General features: G+C 52.1%; 1 protein-coding gene across 1 annotated transcript; it reads left to right on the top strand.

Annotated features, from left to right (window-relative positions):
- Nucleotides 1–722: 722 nt before the first annotated feature.
- On the top strand, nucleotides 723–24,502 carry LOC120048611 (telomerase-binding protein EST1A-like). The gene is made up of 8 exons (XM_038994743.1): nucleotides 723–1,177; nucleotides 1,357–1,576; nucleotides 1,904–2,083; nucleotides 2,416–2,562; nucleotides 6,742–6,886; nucleotides 22,044–22,306; nucleotides 22,501–22,582; nucleotides 22,985–24,502. Exons 1-8 carry the CDS (start codon nucleotides 1,131–1,133, stop codon nucleotides 23,113–23,115), a joined length of 1,215 nt encoding a protein of 404 aa, XP_038850671.1. The 5' UTR covers nucleotides 723–1,130; the 3' UTR covers nucleotides 23,116–24,502.

Consider the following 24,502-nt stretch of genomic DNA (forward strand, 5'->3'; position numbering starts at 1 on the left):
ACATTTTCGAACAAAACATAAGTGTATGTATAACCTGATGTTATAGGACTGTCATCTGATGAAGCATATCAAGGTTAGTCAAAAATTATATATCTTTTGCTTGTTTGTTACGATCGCTAACTTTTGCTACTGGGAAATGGCTTGTGTTTCTGGCTATTGTGGTAAGCTAATATAACGCTATATTGTGTTTTCGCTGTAAAACACTTAATAAATCGGAAATATTGGCTGGAATCACAAGATGCCTGTCTTTCATTTGCTGTACACTATGTATTTTTCAGAAATGTTTTATGATGAGTAATTAGGTATTTGACGTTGGTGTCTGTAATTATTATGGCTGCTTTCGGTGCAATTTCTGATTGTAGCTGCAATGTAAACTATGATTTATACCTGAAATATGCACATTTTTCGAACAAAACATAGATTTATTGAATAACATGTTATAAGACTGTCATCTGATGAAGTTGTTTGTTGGTTAGTTTGGTTGGTTCTTGGTTAGTTAGGTTGGCTTTGTGCATGCTACCTGTGCTGTGAAAAATGTCTGTCCTTTTTTGTATTTGGTGGTGAGCTAACATAAATATACGTGCTGTTTTCGCTGTAAAACATTTTAAAAATCGGACATGTTGGCTGGATTCACAAGATGTGTACCTTTTCATTTGCTGTATTGGACTTGTTAATGTGTGAAAGTTAAATATTTCAAAAAAATATATTTTGAATTTTGCGCCCTGCACTTGAAGTGGCTGTTGTCATATTGATCCCGACTTAGGGCTTGCAGCCAGAAGAAGTTAACTTGCCCCCACCATTGACCGAGCCACTTGAGAGCACTGTTGCCACAGTAAATATTTGGGGATGGAGAGCCCTGAGCCAAACGACCTTGTTGGGATCCTGAGAAGAGGCACTGTTTATTCGGATGCACCGTGCTAGGAGTAGCCTCCTTGTTAGCCTCTGGATCGAAGTAGATCGCCACTCACTTGCTAATTCTTTAAGCACTCACTCATTTGCTAAATCTCACTCACTCAGAGCCCATTCCGGAGGAGGAGAGAGAAGAGGGGGAGGAAGGGCTGGTGAGAGTTTCTGCCTTCCCATTGGACCTGAGGGAGCTGCTGCCCAGCGTCAAGGTCTGGTCTGATTGGATGCTTGGACACCCCAACCAATGGAATCCTCCACCTTGCCGTATAGAGTAAGTACACACACACACACACACACACACACACACACACACAATGAGCTCTTTTTTCCCCTGTTTGTTGCCTGGGTGGGTGGAATTGGCACTCAATTGCAAACGTAATAGACCTTTAATTTAAAAGATTCTAAGGGACACACTGACACACACACACTCTCCTCTCTCTCCCCCTGTAGCTGTAGTCTTGATGTGTGGCGTAGCCTGGCAGACCTGTGTAATGCGTTGGCGCGTGTCGACCACGGCGAGGCGCCGCTGTACAAGGCAGACGGGGACGGAGGGGAGGGGGATGAAGAGCTCCGTCTGCTGCTATTGGAGGAGGACAGGCTACTGGCCGGCTTCGTCCCGCTGCTCGCAGCCCCGCAGGAACCCTGCTACGTAGACTGCACCGGGGATACAGTGAGTTTATACACCACACACACACACTAACACACACAATCACAAAATCATATCAGTAGACCAATATTCTCTCCCTCTCCCCCTTCTCTCCCCCCTTCCCCCCCTCTCCCCCCTTCTCTCCCCCCTTCTCGCCCTCTCCCCCTTCTCTCAATCCCTCCCTTCTCTCCCTCTCTCCCCCCTTCTCTCCCTCTCTCCCCCCTTCTCGCCCTCTCTCCCCCCTTCTCGCCCTCTCCACCCTTCTCTCCCTCTCCCCTCTTCTCTCCCTCTCCCCCCTTCTCTCCCTCTCCCCCCTGCTCTCCCTCTCCCCCCTGCTCTCCCTCTCTCTAGGCGATAGCAGCAGACTGTAAAAGGGTAACAGTATTGAAGTATTTCCTGGAGGCTCTATGTGGACAGGAAGAACCTCTCCTGGCTTTTAAAGGAGGGAAGTACGTCTCCATGGCAACCTCTCCCCAACCCGGGCGCCCCGGCGACGCGCGCAGCAGACAGGACTCGCAGACAGAGAGAGAGGTGTGTCCGTCTCCGTCCCCTGTGTGTCACTGGCTTTTATCCAAACAACAACATAGCTGGTTCAACGGTGTTTTAATGCTGAATCTCACAACATTGACTTCCATGTAAATGGTCAGTTATCATCTAGCAACTAGTCACCTTCGTGAAGACCTCGGTTAGCGGAGTCGTGTGTGTGTGTGTGTGTGTGTGTGTGTGTGTGTGTGTGTGTGTGTGTGTGTGTGTGTGTGTGTGTGTGTGTGTGTGTGTGTGTGTGTGTGTGAGAGTGTGTGTGAGAGAGTGTGTGTGTCTCTCAGTTTTGTAACATGTCCTTCTCTTTTGTTGCTGTGTCGCAGAGTGATGACGTCATCGTGGAGGCGGAGTCGTCTGTGTCGGACGGTGATGATGATGGCAGTGAGGATGACATCCGAGAGCTCCGGGCCAGACGCAGCGCCCTCACTAACAAACTGGCTGAGCAGCAGAGACGCAGGGACAAGATACAGGTAACACACACTATACACACACTATATACACACACTATAAACACACTATATACACTCACTACAGTATAAACTGTCTGAGCAGCAGAGACGCAGGGACAAGATACAGGTAACACACACTACAGTAAACACACACTATATATATACACACACACAGACTATACATAGGTACACACACACATCTGGGGATTCTGCAGACATGTGTTGTCCTGATTTGATGTGGGTCTTTACCTGCCTACGTGTGTGTGTGTGTGTGTGTGTGTGTGTGTGTGTGTGTGTGTGTGTGTGTGTGTGTGTGTGTGTGTGTGTGTGTGTGTGTGTGTGTGTGTGTGTGTGTGTGTGTGTGTGTGTGTGTGTGTGTGTGTGTGCCATGTAAGGTGTGTGTGAATGTGCCTTGTAAGGTGTGTGTGCCTTGTAAGGTGTGTGTGAATGTATGTATGTGTATGTGCCATGTAAGGTGTGTGTGAATGTGCCTTGTAAGGTGTGTGTGTGTGTGTGTGTGTGTGTGTGCCTTGTAAGGTGTGTGTGTGTGTGCCTTGTAAGGTGTGTGTGAATGTATGTATGTGTATGTGCCATGTAAGGTGTGTGTGTGTGTGTGTGTGTGTGTGTGTGTGTGTGTGTGTGTGTGTGTGTGTGTGTGTGTGTGTGTGTGTGTGTGTGTGTGTGTGTGTGTGTGTGTGTGTGTGTGTGTATGTGCCATGTAAGGTGTGTGTGTATGTGCCATGTAAGGTGTGTGTGAATGTGCCTTGTAAGGTGTGTGTGTGTGTGTGTGTGTGTGTACCTTGTAAGGTGTGTGTGAATGTATGTATGTGTATGTGCCATGTAAGGTGTGTGTGAATGTGCCTTGTAAGGTGTGTATGTGTGTGTGTGTGTGTGTGTGTGTGTGTGTGTGTGTGTGTGTGTGTGTGTGTGTGTGTGTGTGTGTGTGTGTGTGTGTGTGTGTGTGTGTGTGTGTGTGTGCGTGTGCCATGTAAGGTGTGTGTGAATGTGCCTTGTAAGGTGTGTGTGCCTTGTAAGGTGTGTGTGAATGTATGTATGTGTATGTGCCATGTAAGGTGTGTGTGTGTGTGTGTGTGTGTGTGTGTGTGTGTGTGTGTGTGTGTGTGTGTGTGTGTGTGTGTGTGTGTGTGTGTGTGTGTGTGTGTGTGTGTGTGTGTGTGTGTGTGTGCCATGTAAGGTGTGTGTGTATGTGCCATGTAAGGTGTGTGTGTATGTGCCATGTAAGGTGTGTGTGAATGTGCCTTGTAAGGTGTGTGTGTGTGTGTGTGTGTGTACCTTGTAAGGTGTGTGTGAATGTATGTATGTGTATGTGCCATGTAAGGTGTGTGTGAATGTGCCTTGTAAGGTGTGTGTGTGTGTGTGTGTGTGTGTGTGTGTGTGTGTGTGTGTGTGTGTGTGTGTGTGTGTGTGTGTGTGTGTGTGTGTGTGTGTGTGTGTGTGTGTGTGTGTGTGTGTGTGTGTGTGTGTGTGTGTGTGCCTTGTAAGGTGTGTGTGAATGTATGTGTGTGTGTGTGTGTGTGTGTGTCGCAATATGTTTTCCATAGCCAGAAATGAAAACACAAAGCAGACCAAAACTCTTTGGTCTTTTAAAACCTGCTGTATGTAACATATTGTGTTCTATAGCCTGGAAAATAAATCAACATGACTGAATGACAACATAATGATGTTTGTTTACAACATAAGGTCCTGTTGGAAGTTAAATCCACTTCCTGTTTTGTTTCCTTGTCACGATTCTAACAACTATTGTGATACTGGTATCACCCGGTCCCTAGTATACTTTATGTAGACCAAGGAGATGATTGTAGACTACAGGAAAAAGAGGACCGATCACGCCCCCATTCTCACCGACGGGGCTGTAGTGGAGCAGGTTGAGAGCTTCAAGTTCCTTGATGTCCACATCACCAACAAACTAACATGGTCCCAAACACACCAAGACAGTCGTGAAGAGGGCACGACAAAACCTATTCCCCCTCAGGAGACTGAAAAGATTTGGCATGGGTCATCAGATCCTACAGCTGCACCATCGAGAGCATCCTGACGGGTTGCATCACTGCCTGGTATGGCAACTGCTCGGCCTCCGACCGCAACGCACTACAGAGGGTAGTGCGAATGGCCCAGTACATCACTGGGGCCAAGCTTCCTGCCATCCAGGACCTCTATACCAGGCGGTGTCAGAGGAAGGCCCTAAAAATTGTCAGACTCCAGCCACTCCAGTCATAAACTGTTCTCTCTGCTGCCGCATGGCAAGCGGTACCAGAGCGCCAAGTCTAAGTCCAAGAGGATTCTAAACAGCTTCTACCCCCAAGCCATAAGACTCCTAAACACCTAATCAAATGGCTACCCAGACTATTTGCATTGCCCCCCTCCCCTCTTTTACACCACTGCTACTCTCTGTTGTCATCATCTATGCATAGTCACTTTAATAACTTTACCTACATGTACATATTACCTCAACTAACCGGTGCCCCCGCACATTGACTCTGTACCGGTACCCCTTGTATATAGCCTCCACATTGACTCTGTACCGATACCCCCTGTACATAGCCTCCACATTGACTCTGTACTGGTACCCCCTGTATATAGCCTCCACATTGACTCTGTACCGGTACCCCCTGTATATAGCCTCCACATTGACTCTGTACTGGTACCCCCTGTATATAGCCTCCACATTGACTCTGTACCGGTACCCCCTGTATATAGCCTCCACATTGACTCTGTACCGGTACCCCCTGTATATAGCCTCCACATTGACTCTGTACTGGTACCCCCTGTATATAGCCTCCACATTGACTCTGTACCGTAACACCCTGTATATAGCCTCCACATTGACTCTGTACCGGTACCCCCTGTATATAGCCTCCACATTGACTCTGTACCGGTACCCCCTGTATATAGCCTCCACATTGACTCTGTACTGGTACCCCCTGTATATAGCCTCCACATTGACTCTGTACCGTAACACCCTGTATATAGCCTCCACACTGACTCTGTACTGGTACCCCCTGTATATAGCCTCCACATTGACTCTGTACTGGTACCCCCTGTATATAGCCTCCACATTGACTCTGTACCGTAACACCCTGTATATAGCCTCCACATTGACTCTGTACCGTAACACCCTGTATATAGCCTCCACATTGACTCTCTACCGGTACCCCCTGTATATAGCCTCCACATTGACTCTGTACCGTAACACCCTGTATATAGCCTCCACATTGACTCTCTACCGGTACCCCCTGTATATAGCCTCCACATTGACTCTGTACCGTAACACCCTGTATATAGCCTCCACATTGACTCGGTACCCCCTGTATATAGCCTCCACATTGACTCTGTACCGGTACCCCCTGTATATAGCCTCCACATTGACTCTCTACCGGTACCCCCTGTATATAGCCTCCACATTGACTCTGTACTGGTACCCCCTGTATATAGCCTCCACATTGACTCTGTACCGGTACCCCCTGTATATAGCCTCCACATTGACTCTGTACCGGTACCCCCTGTATATAGTCTCCACATTGACTCTGTACTGGAACCCCCTGTATATAGCCTCCACATTGACTCTGTACTGGTACCCCCTGTATATAACCTCCACATTGACTCTGTACCGGTACCCCCTGTATATAGCCTCCACATTGACTCTGTACTGGTACCCCCTGTATATAACCTCCACATTGACTCTGTACTGGTACCCCCTGTATATAGCCTCCACATTGACTCTGTACCGGTACCCCCTGTATATGGCCTCCACATTGACTCTGTACTGTAACACCCTGTATATAGCCTCCACATTGACTCTGTACCGATACCCCCTGTATATAACCTCCACATTGACTCTGTACCGTAACACCCTGTATATAACCTCCACATTGACTCTGTACCGTAACACCCTGTATATAACCTCCACATTGACTCTGTACCGATACCCCCTGTATATAACCTCCACATTGACTCTGTACCGTAACACCCTGTATATAGTCTCACTATTGTTATTTTATTGCTGCTCTTTAATTACTTTTCATTCTTATTCATATAACAAATGTTTTAACTGCATTGTTGGTTAGGGGCTCGTAAGTAAGTATTTCACTGTAAGGTCTGTTGTATTCGGCGCATGTGACAAATAAAATGTGATTTGCTTTTGATTTGTAACGTGTGTGTGTGTGTGTTCCCTCTGTCCAGGCGGTGTTACAGACGTGTGGTCAGTTGGAGTTAGAGGTGCGGCCTCTTTTCCTGGTCCCCGACACCAACGGTTTCATCGACCACCTCACCGGCCTCAAGACACTGCTGCAGTCTGGGACGTACATTGTGGTGGTGCCCCTCATAGGTAACTACCACACACGAACAAACATACAGTGAATTCATCGACCGCCTCACCAAAACACTTCAGTCTGGGACGTATGTTGACTTTTTCCACATACAGCCCGAATTTTAAATTGATTAAATGTAGATTTTGTGTCGCTGACCTATACCCAATAATGTCACAGTGGAATTATGTTTGTAGAAATATTTACAAATTAATTGAAAGTGAAAAACTGAGTCAATAAGTATTCAACCCCTTTGTTATGCCTAAATAAGTTTAACAAGTCACATAATAATTATAAGTCAGTATTATTGCACACTCACTGTGTCCAAAAATAGTTTTTTTACATGATTTTAGAACGACTACCCCAAGACATATAATTATCTGTAAGGTCCCTCAGTCGAGCAGTGAATTTCAAATACAGATTCAACCACAAAGACCAGGGAGGTTTTCCAAAGCCAAAGAAGGGCACCTATTGCTGAATAGGTAAACGTTTGGAAAAGCAGACATTGAATATCCCTTTGAGCATAGTGAAGATATTAATTACACTTTGGATGGTGTATCCTTACATTGGTACCCCAGGTAATCTTAGGTTTCATTACATACAGTCGGGAGGAACTACTGAATATAAGAGCAACGTCAACTCACCATCGTTACAACCAGGAATATGACTTTCCCGAAGCGGGTCCAGTGTTTTGCCTTCCACCCAATACAATGGATCTGATCCCAGCCGGCGACCCTAAGCGACGCCGTAAAAGGGGCAAACGTAGCGGTCTCCTGGTCAGGCTTCGGAGACGGGCACATCGCGCTCCACTCCCTAGCATAGTACTCGCCAATGTCCAGTCTCTTGACAATAAGGTTGATGAAATTCGAGCAAGGGTAACATTCCAGAGGGACATCAGAGATTGTAACGTTCTCTGCTTCACGGAAACATGGCTCACTCAAGAGACGCTAACGGAGTCGGTGCAGCCAGCTGGTTTCTTCACGCATCGCGCCGACAGAAACAAACATCTTTCTGGTAAGAAGAGGGGCGGGGGGGTATGCCTTATGATTAACGAGACGTGGTGTGATCATAACAACATACAGGAACTCAAGTCATTCTGTTCACCTGACTTAGAATTCCTCACAATCAAATGTCGACCGCATTATCTACCAAGGGAATTCTCTTCGATTATAATCACAGCCGTATATATTCCCCCCCAAGCAGACACATCGATGGCCCTGAACGAACTTTATCTGACTCTTTGTAAACTGGAAACCACACACCCTGAGGCTGCATTCATCGTAGCTGGGGATTTTAACAAGGCTAATCTGACTTTAAAACAGTTACAGAGTTTAATGGCTGTGGCATGTGACATGAGGATGGATCAACAACATTGTAGTTACTCCACAATACGAACCTAAATGACAGAGTGAAAAGAAGGAAGCCTGTACAGAATTCAAATATACCCAAACATGCATCCTGTTTTCAATAAGGCACTAAAGTAAAACTGCAAAAAAAAATAACTTTATGTCCTGAATATAAAGTATTATGTTTGGGGCAAGCATGGTGGTGGCTGCATCATGTTATGGGTATGCTTGTCATCGGCAAGGACTAGGGAGTTATTTTAGGATAAAAATAAACGGAATAGATCTAAGCACAGGCAAAATCCTGGTTGTCTGCTTTCCAACAGACACTGGGAGACATTCACCTTACATCAGGACAATAACCTTAAACACAAGGCCAAATATACACTGGGCGGCAGGTAGTCTAGTGGTTAGAGTGTAGGGGCGGCAGGTAGTCTAGTGGTTAGAGTGTAGAGGAGGCAGGTAGCCTAGTGGTTAGAGTGTAGGGGCGGCAGGTAGTCTAGTGGTTAGAGTGTAGGGGCGGCAGGTAGTCTAGTGGTTAGAGTGTAGGGGCGGCAGGTAGTCTAGTGGTTAGAGTGTAGGGGCGGCAGGTAGTCTAGTGGTTAGAGTGTAGGGGCGGCAGGTAGCCTAGTGGTTAGAGTGTAGGGAGGCAGGTAGCCTAGTGGTTAGAGTGTAGGGGCGGCAGGTAGTCTAGTGGTTAGAGTGTAGGGAGGCAGGTAGCCTAGTGGTTAGAGTGTAGGGGCGGCAGGTAGTCTAGTGGTTAGAGTGTAGGGGCGGCAGGTAGTCTAGTGGTTAGAGTGTAGGGGCGGCAGGTAGTCTAGTGGTTAGAGTGTAGGGGCGGCAGGTAGTCTAGTGGTTAGAGTGTAGGGGCGGCAGGTAGCCTAGTGGTTAGAGTGTAGGGAGGCAGGTAGCCTAGTGGTTAGAGTGTAGGGGCGGCAGGTAGCCGAGTGGTTAGAGTGTAGGGGCGGCAGGTAGCCTAGTGGTTAGAGTGTAGGGGCGGCAGGTAGTCTAGTGGTTAGAGTGTAGGGGCGGCAGGTAGTCTAGTGGTTAGAGTGTAGGGGCGGCAGGTAGTCTAGTGGTTAGAGTGTAGGGGCGGCAGGTAGTCTAGTGGTTAGAGTGTAGGGGCGGCAGGTAGCCTAGTGGTTAGAGTGTAGGGAGGCAGGTAGCCTAGTGGTTAGAGTGTAGGGGCGGCAGGTAGTCTAGTGGTTAGAGTGTAGGGGCGGCAGGTAGTCTAGTGGTTAGAGTGTAGGGGCGGCAGGTAGTCTAGTGGTTAGAGTGTAGGGGCGGCAGGTAGTCTAGTGGTTAGAGTGTAGGGGCGGCAGGTAGCCTAGTGGTTAGAGTGTAGGGAGGCAGGTAGCCTAGTGGTTAGAGTGTAGGGGCGGCAGGTAGCCTAGTGGTTAGAGTGTAGGGGCGGCAGGTAGTCTAGTGGTTAGAGTGTAGGGGCGGCAGGTAGCCTAGTGGTTAGAGTGTAGGGGCGGCAGGTAGTCTAGTGGTTAGAGTGTAGGGACGGCAGGTAGTCTAGTGGTTAGAGTGTAGGGGCGGCAGGTAGCCTAGTGGTTAGAGTGTAGGGGCGGCAGGTAGTCTAGTGGTTAGAGTGTAGGGGGGCAGGTAGCCTAGTGGTTAGAGTGTAGGGGGGGTAGGTAGCCTAGTGGTTAGAGTGTAGGGGCGGCAGGTAGCCTAGTGGTTAGAGTGTAGGGGGGCAGGTAGCCTAGTGGTTAGAGTGTAGGGGCGGCAGGTAGCCTAGTGGTTAGAGTGTAGGGGCGGCAGGTAGTCTAGTGGTTAGAGTGTAGGGGCGGCAGGTAGCCTAGTGGTTAGAGTGTAGGGGGGGTAGGTAGTCTAGTGGTTAGAGTGTAGGGGCGGCAGGTAGCCTAGTGGTTAGAGTGTAGGGGCGGCAGGTAGTCTAGTGGTTAGAGTGTAGGGGCGGCAGGTAGCCTAGTGGTTAGAGTGTAGGGGCGGCAGGTAGCCTAGTGGTTAGAGTGTAGGGGCGGCAGGTAGCCTAGTGGTTAGAGTGTAGGGGCGGCAGGTAGCCTAGTGGTTAGAGTGTAGGGGCGGCAGGTAGCCTAGTGGTTAGAGTGTAGGGGCGGCAGGTAGCCTAGTGGTTAGAGTGTAGGGGCGGCAGGTAGCCGAGTGGTTAGAGTGTAGGGGCGGCAGGTAGCCTAGTGGTTAGAGTGTAGGGGCGGCAGGTAGCCTAGTGGTTAGAGTGTAGGGACGGCAGGTAGCCTAGTGGTTAGAGTGTAGAGGCGGCAGGTAGCCTAGTGGTTAGAGTGTAGGGGCGGCAGGTAGCCTAGTGGTTAGAGTGTAGGGGCGGCAGGTAGCCTAGTGGTTAGAGTGTAGGGGGGGCAGGTAGTCTAGTGGTTAGAGTGTAGGGGGGGCAGGTAGCCTAGTGGTTAGAGTGTAGGGGCGGCAGGTAGCCTAGTGGTTAGAGTGTAGGGGCGGCAGGTAGCCGAGTGGTTAGAGTGTAGGGGGGGCAGGTAGTCTAGTGGTTAGAGTGTAGGGGGGGCAGGTAGTCTAGTGGTTAGAGTGTAGGGGGAGCAGGTAGTCTAGTGGTTAGAGTGTAGGGGCGGCAGGTAGCCTAGTGGTTAGAGTGTAGGGGCGGCAGGTAGCCTAGTGGTTAGAGTGTAGGGGCGGCAGGTAGCCTAGTGGTTAGAGTGTAGGGGCGGCAGGTAGCCTAGTGGTTAGAGTGTAGGGGCGGCAGGTAGCCTAGTGGTTAGAGTGTAGGGGCGGCAGGTAGCCTAGTGGTTAGAGTGTAGGGGCGGCAGGTAGCCTAGTGGTTAGAGTGTAGGGGCGGCAGGTAGCCTAGTGGTTAGAGTGTAGGGGCGGCAGGTAGCCTAGTGGTTAGAGTGTAGGGGCGGCAGGTAGCCTAGTGGTTAGAGTGTAGGGGCGGCAGGTAGCCTAGTGGTTAGAGTGTAGGGGCGGCAGGTAGCCTAGTGGTTAGAGTGTAGGGGCGGCAGGTAGCCTAGTGGTTAGAGTGTAGGGGCGGCAGGTAGCCTAGTGGTTAGAGTGTAGGGGCGGCAGGTAGCCTAGTGGTTAGAGTGTAGGGGCGGCAGCTAGCCTAGTGGTTAGAGTGTAGGGAGGCAGGTAGCCTAGTGGTTAGAGTGTAGGGGTGGCAGGTAGCCTAGTGGTTAGAGTGTAGGGGCGGCAGGTAGCCTAGTGGTTAGAGTGTAGGGAGGCAGGTAGCCTAGTGGTTAGAGTGTAGGGGCGGCAGGTAGCCTAGTGGTTAGAGTGTAGGGAGGCAGGTAGCCTAGTGGTTAGAGTGTAGGGGGGCAGGTAGCCTAGTGGTTAGAGTGTAGGGGTGGCAGGTAGCCTAGTGGTTAGAGTGTAGGGGCGGCAGGTAGCCTAGTGGTTAGAGTGTAGGGAGGCAGGTAGCCTAGTGGTTAGAGTGTAGGGGCGGCAGGTAGCCTAGTGGTTAGAGTGTAGGGGCGGCAGGTAGCCTAGTGGTTAGAGTGTAGGGGCGGCAGGTAGCCTAGTGGTTAGAGTGTAGGGAGGCAGGTAGCCTAGTGGTTAGAGTGTAGGGAGGCAGGTAGCCTAGTGGTTAGAGTGTAGGGGCGGCAGGTAGCCTAGTGGTTAGAGTGTAGGGGTGGCAGGTAGCCTAGTGGTTAGAGTGTAGGGGCGGCAGGTAGCCTAGTGGTTAGAGTGTAGGGAGGCAGGTAGCCTAGTGGTTAGAGTGTAGGGGTGGCAGGTAGCCTAGTGGTTAGAGTGTAGGGGCGGCAGGTAGCCTAGTGGTTAGAGTGTAGGGAGGCAGGTAGCCTAGTGGTTAGAGTGTAGGGGCGGCAGGTAGCCTAGTGGTTAGAGTGTAGGGAGGCAGGTAGCCTAGTGGTTAGAGTGTAGGGGGGCAGGCAGCCTAGTGGTTAGAGTGTAGGGGTGGCAGGTAGCCTAGTGGTTAGAGTGTAGGGGCGGCAGGTAGCCTAGTGGTTAGAGTGTAGGGAGGCAGGTAGCCTAGTGGTTAGAGTGTAGGGGCGGCAGGTAGCCTAGTGGTTAGAGTGTAGGGGCGGCAGGTAGTCTAGTGGTTAGAGTGTAGGGGCGGCAGGTAGCCTAGTGGTTAGAGTGTAGGGAGGCAGGTAGCCTAGTGGTTAGAGTGTAGGGGTGGCAGGTAGCCTAGTGGTTAGAGTGTAGGGGCGGCAGGTAGCCTAGTGGTTAGAGTGTAGGGAGGCAGGTAGCCTAGTGGTTAGAGTGTAGGGGCGGCAGGTAGCCTAGTGGTTAGAGTGTAGGGAGGCAGGTAGCCTAGTGGTTAGAGTGTAGGGGGGCAGGTAGCCTAGTGGTTAGAGTGTAGGGGTGGCAGGTAGCCTAGTGGTTAGAGTGTAGGGGCGGCAGGTAGCCTAGTGGTTAGAGTGTAGGGAGGCAGGTAGCCTAGTGGTTAGAGTGTAGGGGCGGCAGGTAGCCTAGTGGTTAGAGTGTAGGGGCTGGTAGTCTAGTGGTTAGAGTGTAGGGGCGGCAGGTAGCCTAGTGGTTAGAGTGTAGGGAGGCAGGTAGCCTAGTGGTTAGAGTGTAGGGAGGCAGGTAGCCTAGTGGTTAGAGTGTAGGGGCGGCAGGTAGCCTAGTGGTTAGAGTGTAGGGGTGGCAGGTAGCCTAGTGGTTAGAGTGTAGGGGCGGCAGGTAGCCTAGTGGTTAGAGTGTAGGGAGGCAGGTAGCCTAGTGGTTAGAGTGTAGGGGTGGCAGGTAGCCTAGTGGTTAGAGTGTAGGGGCGGCAGGTAGCCTAGTGGTTAGAGTGTAGGGAGGCAGGTAGCCTAGTGGTTAGAGTGTAGGGGCGGCAGGTAGCCTAGTGGTTAGAGTGTAGGGAGGCAGGTAGCCTAGTGGTTAGAGTGTAGGGGGGCAGGCAGCCTAGTGGTTAGAGTGTAGGGGTGGCAGGTAGCCTAGTGGTTAGAGTGTAGGGGCGGCAGGTAGCCTAGTGGTTAGAGTGTAGGGAGGCAGGTAGCCTAGTGGTTAGAGTGTAGGGGCGGCAGGTAGCCTAGTGGTTAGAGTGTAGGGGCGGCAGGTAGTCTAGTGGTTAGAGTGTAGGGGCGGCAGGTAGCCTAGTGGTTAGAGTGTAGGGAGGCAGGTAGCCTAGTGGTTAGAGTGTAGGGGCGGCAGGTAGCCTAGTGGTTAGAGTGTAGGGGCGGCAGGTAGTCTAGTGGTTAGAGTGTAGGGGGGCAGGTAGCCTAGTGGTTAGAGTGTAGGGGGGGTAGGTAGCCTAGTGGTTAGAGTGTAGGGAGGCAGGTAGCCTAGTGGTTAGAGTGTAGGGAGGCAGGTAGCCTAGTGGTTAGAGTGTAGGGGCGGCAGGTAGCCTAGTGGTTAGAGTGTAGGGGGGCAGGTAGCCTAGTGGTTAGAGTGTAGGGGCGGCAGGTAGCCTAGTGGTTAGAGTTTAGGGGCGGCAGGTAGCCTAGTGGTTAGAGTGTAGGGGCGGTAGGTAGTCTAGTGGTTAGAGTGTAGGGGCGGTAGGTAGCCTAGTGGTTAGAGTGTAGGGGCGGCAGGTAGCCTAGTGGTTAGAGTGTAGGGGCGGCAGGTAGCCTAGTGGTTAGAGTGTAGGGGCGGTAGGTAGCCTAGTGGTTAGAGTGTAGGGGCGGTAGGTAGCCTAGTGGTTAGAGTGTAGGGGCGGTAGGTAGCCTAGTGGTTAGAGTGTAGGGGCGGCAGGTAGCCTAGTGGTTAGAGTGTAGGGGCGGCAGGTAGCCTAGTGGTTAGAGTGTAGGGGCGGCAGGTAGCCTAGTGGTTAGAGTGTAGGGGCGGCAGGTAGCCTAGTGGTTAGAGTGTAGGGGCGGCAGGTAGCCTAGTGGTTAGAGTGTAGGGGCGGCAGGTAGCCTAGTGGTTAGAGTGTAGGGGGGGTAGGTAGTCTAGTGGTTAGAGTGTAGGGGCGGCAGGTAGCCTAGTGGTTAGAGTGTAGGGGCGGCAGGTAGCCTAGTGGTTAGAGTGTAGGGGCGGCAGGTAGCCTAGTGGTTAGAGTGTAGGGGCGGCAGGTAGCCTAGTGGTTAGAGTGTAGGGGCGGCAGGTAGCCTAGTGGTTAGAGTGTAGGGGCGGCAGGTAGCCTAGTGGTTAGAGTGTAGGGGCGGCAGGTAGCCTAGTGGTTAGAGTGTAGGGGCGGCAGGTAGCCTAGTGGTTAGAGTGTAGGGGCGGCAGGTAGCCTAGTGGTTAGAGTGTAGGGACGGCAGGTAGCCTAGTGGTTAGAGTGTAGAGGCGGCAGGTAGCCTAGTGGTTAGAGTGTAGGGGCGGCAGGTAGCCTAGTGGTTAGAGTGTAGGGGCGGCAGGTAGCCTAGTGGTTAGAGTGTAGGGGCGGCAGGTAGCCTAGTGGTTAGAGTGTAGGGGGGGCAGGTAGTCTAGTGGTTAGAGTGTAGGGGGGGCAGGTAGCCTAGTGGTTAGAGTGTAGGGGGGGCAGGTAGCCTAGTGGTTAGAGTGTAGGGGCGGCAGGTAGCCTAGTGGTTAGAGTGTAGGGGCGGCAGGTAGCCGAGTGGTTAGAGTGTAGGGGGGGCAGGTAGTCTAGTGGTTAGAGTGTAGGGGCGGCAGGTAGCCTAGTGGTTAGAGTGTAGGGGGGCAGGTAGCCTAGTGGTTAGAGTGTAGGGGCGGCAGGTAGCCTAGTGGTTAGAGTGTAGGGGCGGCAGGTAGTCTAGTGGTTAGAGTGTAGGGGCGGCAGGTAGTCTAGTGGTTAGAGTGTAGGGGCGGCAGGTAGCCTAGTGGTTAGAGTGTAGGGGGGGTAGGTAGTCTAGTGGTTAGAGTGTAGGGGCGGCAGGTAGCCTAGTGGTTAGAGTGTAGGGGCGGCAGGTAGTCTAGTGGTTAGAGTGTAGGGGCGGCAGGTAGCCTAGTGGTTAGAGTGTAGGGGCGGCAGGTAGCCTAGTGGTTAGAGTGTAGGGGCGGCAGGTAGCCTAGTGGTTAGAGTGTAGGGGCGGCAGGTAGCCTAGTGGTTAGAGTGTAGGGGCGGCAGGTAGCCGAGTGGTTAGAGTGTAGGGGCGGCAGGTAGCCTAGTGGTTAGAGTGTAGGGGCGGCAGGTAGCCTAGTGGTTAGAGTGTAGGGACGGCAGGTAGCCTAGTGGTTAGAGTGTAGAGGCGGCAGGTAGCCTAGTGGTTAGAGTGTAGGGGCGGCAGGTAGCCTAGTGGTTAGAGTGTAGGGGCGGCAGGTAGCCTAGTGGTTAGAGTGTAGGGGGGGCAGGTAGTCTAGTGGTTAGAGTGTAGGGGGGGCAGGTAGCCTAGTGGTTAGAGTGTAGGGGCGGCAGGTAGCCTAGTGGTTAGAGTGTAGGGGCGGCAGGTAGCCGAGTGGTTAGAGTGTAGGGGGGGCAGGTAGTCTAGTGGTTAGAGTGTAGGGGGGGCAGGTAGTCTAGTGGTTAGAGTGTAGGGGGAGCAGGTAGTCTAGTGGTTAGAGTGTAGGGGCGGCAGGTAGCCTAGTGGTTAGAGTGTAGGGGCGGCAGGTAGCCTAGTGGTTAGAGTGTAGGGGCGGCAGGTAGCCTAGTGGTTAGAGTGTAGGGGCGGCAGGTAGCCTAGTGGTTAGAGTGTAGGGGCGGCAGGTAGCCTAGTGGTTAGAGTGTAGGGGCGGCAGGTAGCCTAGTGGTTAGAGTGTAGGGGCGGCAGGTAGCCTAGTGGTTAGAGTGTAGGGGCGGCAGGTAGCCTAGTGGTTAGAGTGTAGGGGCGGCAGGTAGCCTAGTGGTTAGAGTGTAGGGGCGGCAGGTAGCCTAGTGGTTAGAGTGTAGGGGCGGCAGGTAGCCTAGTGGTTAGAGTGTAGGGGCGGCAGGTAGCCTAGTGGTTAGAGTGTAGGGGCGGCAGGTAGCCTAGTGGTTAGAGTGTAGGGGCGGCAGGTAGCCTAGTGGTTAGAGTGTAGGGGCGGCAGCTAGCCTAGTGGTTAGAGTGTAGGGAGGCAGGTAGCCTAGTGGTTAGAGTGTAGGGGTGGCAGGTAGCCTAGTGGTTAGAGTGTAGGGGCGGCAGGTAGCCTAGTGGTTAGAGTGTAGGGAGGCAGGTAGCCTAGTGGTTAGAGTGTAGGGGCGGCAGGTAGCCTAGTGGTTAGAGTGTAGGGAGGCAGGTAGCCTAGTGGTTAGAGTGTAGGGGGGCAGGTAGCCTAGTGGTTAGAGTGTAGGGGTGGCAGGTAGCCTAGTGGTTAGAGTGTAGGGGCGGCAGGTAGCCTAGTGGTTAGAGTGTAGGGAGGCAGGTAGCCTAGTGGTTAGAGTGTAGGGGCGGCAGGTAGCCTAGTGGTTAGAGTGTAGGGGCTGGTAGTCTAGTGGTTAGAGTGTAGGGGCGGCAGGTAGCCTAGTGGTTAGAGTGTAGGGGCGGCAGGTAGCCTAGTGGTTAGAGTGTAGGGAGGCAGGTAGCCTAGTGGTTAGAGTGTAGGGAGGCAGGTAGCCTAGTGGTTAGAGTGTAGGGGCGGCAGGTAGCCTAGTGGTTAGAGTGTAGGGGTGGCAGGTAGCCTAGTGGTTAGAGTGTAGGGAGGCAGGTAGCCTAGTGGTTAGAGTGTAGGGGTGGCAGGTAGCCTAGTGGTTAGAGTGTAGGGGCGGCAGGTAGCCTAGTGGTTAGAGTGTAGGGAGGCAGGTAGCCTAGTGGTTAGAGTGTAGGGGCGGCAGGTAGCCTAGTGGTTAGAGTGTAGGGAGGCAGGTAGCCTAGTGGTTAGAGTGTAGGGAGGCAGGTAGCCTAGTGGTTAGAGTGTAGGGGCGGCAGGTAGCCTAGTGGTTAGAGTGTAGGGGGGCAGGTAGCCTAGTGGTTAGAGTGTAGGGGCGGCAGGTAGCCTAGTGGTTAGAGTTTAGGGGCGGCAGGTAGCCTAGTGGTTAGAGTGTAGGGGCGGTAGGTAGTCTAGTGGTTAGAGTGTAGGGGCGGTAGGTAGCCTAGTGGTTAGAGTGTAGGGGCGGCAGGTAGCCTAGTGGTTAGAGTGTAGGGGCGGCAGGTAGCCTAGTGGTTAGAGTGTAGGGGCGGTAGGTAGCCTAGTGGTTAGAGTGTAGGGGCGGTAGGTAGCCTAGTGGTTAGAGTGTAGGGGCGGTAGGTAGCCTAGTGGTTAGAGTGTAGGGGCGGCAGGTAGCCTAGTGGTTAGAGTGTAGGGGCGGCAGGTAGCCTAGTGGTTAGAGTGTAGGGGCGGCAGGTAGCCTAGTGGTTAGAGTGTAGGGGCGGCAGGTAGCCTAGTGGTTAGAGTGTAGGGGCGGCAGGTAGCCTAGTGGTTAGAGTGTAGGGGCGGCAGGTAGCCTAGTGGTTAGAGTGTAGGGGGGGTAGGTAGTCTAGTGGTTAGAGTGTAGGGGCGGCAGGTAGCCTAGTGGTTAGAGTGTAGGGGCGGCAGGTAGCCTAGTGGTTAGAGTGTAGGGGCGGCAGGTAGCCTAGTGGTTAGAGTGTAGGGGCGGCAGGTAGCCTAGTGGTTAGAGTGTAGGGGCGGCAGGTAGCCTAGTGGTTAGAGTGTAGGGGCGGCAGGTAGCCTAGTGGTTAGAGTGTAGGGGCGGCAGGTAGCCTAGTGGTTAGAGTGTAGGGGCGGCAGGTAGCCTAGTGGTTAGAGTGTAGGGGCGGCAGGTAGCCTAGTGGTTAGAGTGTAGGGGCGGCAGGTAGCCTAGTGGTTAGAGTGTAGGGGCGGCAGGTAGCCTAGTGGTTAGAGTGTAGGGACGGCAGGTAGCCTAGTGGTTAGAGTGTAGAGGCGGCAGGTAGCCTAGTGGTTAGAGTGTAGGGGCGGCAGGTAGCCTAGTGGTTAGAGTGTAGGGGCGGCAGGTAGCCTAGTGGTTAGAGTGTAGGGGCGGCAGGTAGCCTAGTGGTTAGAGTGTAGGGGGGGCAGGTAGTCTAGTGGTTAGAGTGTAGGGGGGGCAGGTAGCCTAGTGGTTAGAGTGTAGGGGGGGCAGGTAGCCTAGTGGTTAGAGTGTAGGGGGGGCAGGTAGCCTAGTGGTTAGAGTATAGGGGCGGCAGGTAGCCTAGTGGTTAGAGTGTAGGGGCGGCAGGTAGCCGAGTGGTTAGAGTGTAGGGGGGGCAGGTAGTCTAGTGGTTAGAGTGTAGTGGGGGCAGGTAGTCTAGTGGTTAGAGTGTAGGGGGGGCAGGTAGCCTAGTGGTTAGAGTGTAGGGGCGGCAGGTAGCCTAGTGGTTAGAGTGTAGGGGCGGCAGGTAGCCTAGTGGTTAGAGTGTAGGGGCGGCAGGTAGCCTAGTGGTTAGAGTGTAGGGGCGGCAGGTAGCCTAGTGGTTAGAGTGTAGGGGCGGCAGGTAGCCTAGTGGTTAGAGTGTAGGGGCGGCAGGTAGCCTAGTGGTTAGAGTGTAGGGGCGGCAGGTAGCCTAGTGGTTAGAGTGTAGGGGCGGCAGGTAGCCTAGTGGTTAGAGTGTAGGGGCGGCAGGTAGCCTAGTGGTTAGAGTGTAGGGGCGGCAGGTAGCCTAGTGGTTAGAGTGTAGGGGCGGCAGGTAGCCTAGTGGTTAGAGTGTAGGGGCGGCAGGTAGCCTAGTGGTTAGAGTGTAGGGGCGGCAGGTAGCCTAGTGGTTAGAGTGTAGGGGCGGCAGGTAGCCTAGTGGTTAGAGTGTAGGGAGGCAGGTAGCCTAGTGGTTAGAGTGTAGGGGGGCAGGTAGCCTAGTGGTTAGAGTGTAGGGGCGGCAGGTAGCCTAGTGGTTAGAGTGTAGGGGCGGCAGGTAGCCTAGTGGTTAGAGTGTAGGGGCGGCAGGTAGCCTAGTGGTTAGAGTGTAGGGGCGGCAGGTAGCCTAGTGGTTAGAGTGTAGGGGCGGCAGGTAGCCTAGTGGTTAGAGTGTAGGGGCGGCAGGTAGCCTAGTGGTTAGAGTGTAGGGGCGGCAGGTAGCCTAGTGGTTAGAGTGTAGGGGCGGCAGGTAGCCTAGTGGTTAGAGTGTAGGGGCGGCAGGTAGCCTAGTGGTTAGAGTGTAGGGGCGGCAGGTAGCCTAGTGGTTAGAGTGTAGGGGCGGCAGGTAGCCTAGTGGTTAGAGTGTAGGGGCGGCAGGTAGCCTAGTGGTTAGAGTGTAGGGGCGGCAGGTAGCCTAGTGGTTAGAGTGTAGGGGCGGCAGGTAGCCTAGTGGTTAGAGTGTAGGGGCGGCAGGTAGCCTAGTGGTTAGAGTGTAGGGGCGGCAGGTAGCCTAGTGGTTAGAGTGTAGGGGCGGCAGGTAGCCTAGTGGTTAGAGTGTAGGGGCGGCAGGTAGCCTAGTGGTTAGAGTGTAGGGGCGGCAGGTAGCCTAGTGGTTAGAGTGTAGGGGCGGCAGGTAGCCTAGTGGTTAGAGTGTAGGGGCGGCAGGTAGCCTAGTGGTTAGAGTGTAGGGGCGGCAGGTAGCCTAGTGGTTAGAGTGTAGGGGCGGCAGGTAGCCTAGTGGTTAGAGTGTAGGGGCGGCAGGTAGCCTAGTGGTTAGAGTGTAGGGGCGGCAGGTAGCCTAGTGGTTAGAGTGTAGGGGCGGCAGGTAGCCTAGTGGTTAGAGTGTAGGGGCGGCAGGTAGCCTAGTGGTTAGAGTGTAGGGGCGGCAGGTAGCCTAGTGGTTAGAGTGTAGGGGGGCAGGTAGCCTAGTGGTTAGAGTGTAGGGGCGGCAGGTAGCCTAGTGGTTAGAGTGTAGGGGCGGCAGGTAGCCTAGTGGTTAGAGTGTAGGGGCGGCAGGTAGCCTAGTGGTTAGAGTGTAGGGGCGGCAGGTAGCCTAGTGGTTAGAGTGTAGGGGCGGCAGGTAGCCTAGTGGTTAGAGTGTAGGGGCGGCAGGTAGCCTAGTGGTTAGAGTGTAGGGGCGGCAGGTAGCCTAGTGGTTAGAGTGTAGGGGCGGCAGGTAGCCTAGTGGTTAGAGTGTAGGGGCGGCAGGTAGCCTAGTGGTTAGAGTGTAGGGGCGGCAGGCGCAAAACAGATGTAGGCCTAGTGGTTAGAGTGTAGGGGCGGCAGGTAGCCTAGTGGTTAGAGTGTAGGGGCGGCAGGTAGCCTAGTGGTTAGAGTGTAGGGGCGGCAGGTAGCCTAGTGGTTAGAGTGTAGGGGCGGCAGGTAGCCTAGTGGTTAGAGTGTAGGGGCGTGGTTAGAGTGTAGCCTAGTGGTTAGAGCGTTGGACTAGTAACCGAAAGGTTGCAAGATCGAATCCCCGAGCTGACAAGGTAAAATATGTCGTTCTGCCCCTGAACAAGGCAGTTAACCCACTGTTCCTAGGCCGTCATTGAAAATAAGAATTTGTTCTTAACTGACTTTCCTAGTTAAATAAAGGTTAAATAAAAATCAAAACCAAGACGACAGAATGTTCCTGAGTGGTCTAGTTACAGTTTTGACTTAAAAATCTATGACAAAACTAGAAAATGGCTGTCTAGCAGTGATCAACAACCAACTTGACAGGGCTTGAAGAATTTAAAAAAGAAAAAGTGCAAATATTGTACAATCCAGGTGTGCAAAGCTCTTAGAGACTTACCCAGAAAGACTCACAGCTGTAATCGCTGCCAAAGGTGATTCTAGCATTCTAGTACTTACAATACCAGTCAAAAGTATGGACACACCAACTCATTTAAGTATTTTTTTACTTATTTTTTTACTATTTTTACATTGTAGAATAATAGTTTAGACATCAAATGCATTCCAGGTGACTACCTCATGAAGCTGGTTGAGAGAATGACAAGAGTGTGCAAAGCTGTCATCAAGGCAAAGGGTGGCTACTTTGAAGAATCCCAAATATAAAATATATTTTCATTTGTTTAACACTTTTTTTTGGTTACTACATATGTGTTATTTCATAGTTTTGATGTCTTCAATATTATTCTACAATGGAGAAAATAGTAAAAATAAAGAAAAACCCTTGAATGAGTAGGTGTGTCAACTTTTGTACGTATTGATTTCTAAAAACATGGGATATTGTGTGTGAGATAATTATTATTTTTTATAAATGTTTAATTCAGGCTGTAACTCAACATATAATGTGGAATAAGTCAACTGGTATGAATACTGTCTGAAGGCACGGTCCATACTGGTGGTGCCCCTCATATGTGAGGCCTGCACGGGCATGGCATGTAAGCCTGAGCCCTACCCATTCCCACGTTCAGGCCCTAGCCGACCCTACCCTAGCCGAACCTACCCTAGCCGACCTACCCTAGCCAAGCCAACCCTACCCAAGCCTAGCCGACCCTACCCTAGCCGACTCTACCCTAGCCGACCCTAGCCTAACCCTACTCTAGCCTTACCCTAGCCGACCCTACCCAAGCCTAATCCTACCCTAGCCGACTCTACCTACCCTAGCCGACCCTACCCTAGCCGACTCTACCCTAGCCGACCCTACCCTAGCCGACCCTACCCAAGCCTAGCCGACCCTACCCAAGCCAAACCCAAGCCTAGCCGACCCAAGCCGACCCTACCTAAGCCTAGTCGACCCTAGCCGACCCTACCCTAGCCGACCCTACCCAAGCCTAAACCTACCCAAGCCTAGCCGACCCTACCCTAGCTGACCCTACCCTAGCCGACCCTACCCTCTCCGACTCTAGCCTAGCTGACCCTAGCCGACCCTACCCTAGCCGACCCTAGCCTAGCCTGATTACTTCTGCCAAATGTAAGGCCCTGCCTCTGTTACCTGCTCATCTCTGTCTGTCCCTGCTCTGTCCGTCTGTCCCCAATACAACCTATATTTATGTGTTTGTATTTTCTCTTTCATACTTCAACTACTTGTACATAACCAATAATCTAACATTTGAAATGTCTAGATTATTTTACAACTTTTGTGAATGTAATGTTGACTATTTATTTCCCTTTGTCTATTCCACTTGCTTTGGCAATGTAAACATATGTTTCCCAAGCAGAGAGCGAGACAGTTAGTCAGCCATCAATATCAGGTTTTAGGAGTTGGGGGAATGTTTAGTTCTGACTGTAATGTCATTGCCCTCTTCTCTCTTCCCTCTTCTCTCCTTCCTCTTCTCTCTCCCTCCTCTTCTCTCTCCCTCTTCTCTCTCCCTCCCCTCTTCTCTCTCCCTCCCCTCTTCTCTCTCTTCTCTCCCTCCCCTCCTCCAGTGATAACAGAGTTGGATGGTCTGGCAAAGGGGCAGGAGAGCTGCGATGGCTCTGGCAGTGGGCGTGGTGGCAGTGGTTGTCGTGGAAACACCGGTGGTGGTGGACCGACCCACGCTCGGTCGGTCCAGGAGAAGGCTAAGGTTGCCGTGGCGTTTCTGGAGCGAGAGTTCGAGGCCAGGGAGCCCTGTCTCAGAGCGCTGACCAGCAGAGGAAGTCAACTGGAGTCTATCGCCTTCCGCAGCGAAGACACCTCCGGACAACAGGTGTGTGTGTGACGTGTATATTAAACGTGTGTCCAAGTGCCCCAGATCCTCTTGTCAAGTATTTTACCATCTCTTGTATGTGAATTAGAGTTTGGAGCAGTCTTTGACTGCAAGTCAATGCTATTTCATCCAATTCCGGACTGTCTTTGAAATTCAGCTTTAGATTCACCGGTCTCTCCCCCCCCCCCCTCCAGGGAAACAATGATGATGTCATCTTGTCCTGCTGTCTCCACTACTGCAAAGATGAGGCTAAAAGCTTGATGCCTGCACAGACAGGTAGCTGTCTCCTTCCACCAACACACTCATGCCTGTGTTGCACAATCTGTCTATACTATATTTTTTCTACCATTACTCCTCCCTCCCCTCCGTCTCTCATACCCCCCCTCCTCCCTCCGTCTCTCATACCCCCCCTCCTCCCTCCGTCTCTCATACCTCCCCTCCTCCCTCCGTCTCTCATACCCCCCCTCCTCCCTCCGTCTCTCATACCTCCCCTCCTCCTTCCGTCTCTCATACCTCCCCTCCTCCCTCCCCTCCTCCTTCCGTCTCTCATACCTCCCCTCCTCCTTCCGTCTCTCATACCTCCCCTCCTCCTTCCGTCTCTCATACCTCCCCTCCTCCCTCCCCTCCTCCCTCCGTCTCTCATACCTCCCCTCCTCTCTCTTCTATCCTCTCTCCCAGACGGTCCGGTGCGCTTGCGTCGGGAGGTGGTTCTCCTGACAGATGACCGTAACCTGCGGGTCAAAGCCCTGACCAGGAATGTGCCGGTCAGGGACATTCCTGCCTTCCTCACCTGGGCCAAAGTGGGCTGAACCGGGTCACACACAGACCACGCCCAAAGCACCCAGACAACCAATCAACTGCTGAGAACCGCTGGCCACCTCCCACACCACCTTCGAGTGGAGAAGGAGAATATACGCTAAAGCAGAAGAGAAGACTGTTGGAGAGAAGACTGTTGGAGAGAGAGAAGAAGGAGAAACTCATTTTTTTTGGTGGAAAAGCTCAAATGAAAACTAAAAAAGCTTCTTTTTTTTTGGAGGGGTGGAATGAGTTGAATTGTCTGAGAGCTTTTTCTCCTCTCGTTGTGGTGAGGTGTGTGTTAATAACTGCTTCTCTCAGAGGAAAGGAGGAGGGAGGACAGGAGCAGAGTTTTAAGAGATGCAGGAAGGCTGGACCAGGAGGAACGGTAGAGGAGAGAGAGGAGGTGTGTGAGTGTGTGTTTATTATCTGGTTTCTCCATTCCAGCCGTGCGGCCTTCATAACTTCTGCAGTGTGTTCTCAAGGCCAGCAGCAGTATTTACCTCTGTGGAAACGACAGAGCAGAGAAGGAATAGAGAGAGAGGGATATAGGTTAGGGCTGTGGAGGAAGGCCCTAGCCTGACTGAAGACTTATCTCTGGCTGTGTGAGTGTCTGTTTAACTGACATCTGTCTGTAACCCTAGAGCAGCACAGAGAGGGGCCCTGTAGTGGCAAGGAGGGAGGCTGTGGTGATGGGTTACCAGGTTCTGGTGTATTAGATGGGGGATTGGTACCCCACCCTAATCTCCTTGACGCAGAGCCACACGCTCAGCCTCGGATGGCCAGGATGTGGTTTGCATCCCAGTTGCCCAGCAACAGTGTTGGTGATGTTGGTACCCCCAGCAGCTTGATGGTGACAGAGTAATTTCCAAGTTGGGGTTTCTATAAAGGAACAGCTTTAAAAAAATAAAAAATAAATCAAAAGACAAAGAAAATAGACTTTTTCTGATTTAGCATTGTGGATGTGGCGGTGTGTTTTAGTTGGTATTCATTGTGTGTGTGTGTGCGTGCGTGCGTGCGTGCGTGCGTGCGTGCGTGCGTGCGTGCGTACGTGCGTACGTACGTGTTTGTGTGAGATGTTTATGCTCGACAGAAGAGCTCGTCTTTCTGCTTACGTTTTCACCCACAAACCGTTTTGGTTTGTTTAAGCTTTTTAACAAGTCAAATAAGATTTGAATGTTTTATTTTGTCATATATTTAGTTTGTTTCTCTTAGTTTTTACCACTACCTGTTTGGGTAACTCATCAGCTTGTTCAGCTTCTATTCATTATCTATCTATTTTCTTCACATTGAGTACAGAACTCTGCTGATCTGAGTCAACATATCTAGGCTGGCTAGATATGTTCAGTAACGTGTGTGTGTGTGTGTGTGTGTGTGTGTGTGTGTGTGTGTGTGTGTTTG

This window comes from Salvelinus namaycush, chromosome 1 (genome assembly GCF_016432855.1).
Source record: "Salvelinus namaycush isolate Seneca chromosome 1, SaNama_1.0, whole genome shotgun sequence".
Taxonomy (NCBI): domain Eukaryota; kingdom Metazoa; phylum Chordata; class Actinopteri; order Salmoniformes; family Salmonidae; genus Salvelinus; species Salvelinus namaycush.

Excerpts from the sequence above, each read along its gene's own strand:
- LOC120048611 (XM_038994743.1), top strand. The coding sequence starts at position 1,131 with ATGCTTGGACACCCCAACCAATGGAATCCTCCACCTTGCCGTATAGA. Across the intron at positions 1,178-1,356 it reads CCTCCACCTTGCCGTATAGA|CTGTAGTCTTGATGTGTGGC; the intron begins GTAAGTACACAC and ends CTCCCCCTGTAG. Across the intron at positions 6,887-22,043 it reads TGTGGTGGTGCCCCTCATAG|TGATAACAGAGTTGGATGGT; the intron begins GTAACTACCACA and ends CCCCTCCTCCAG.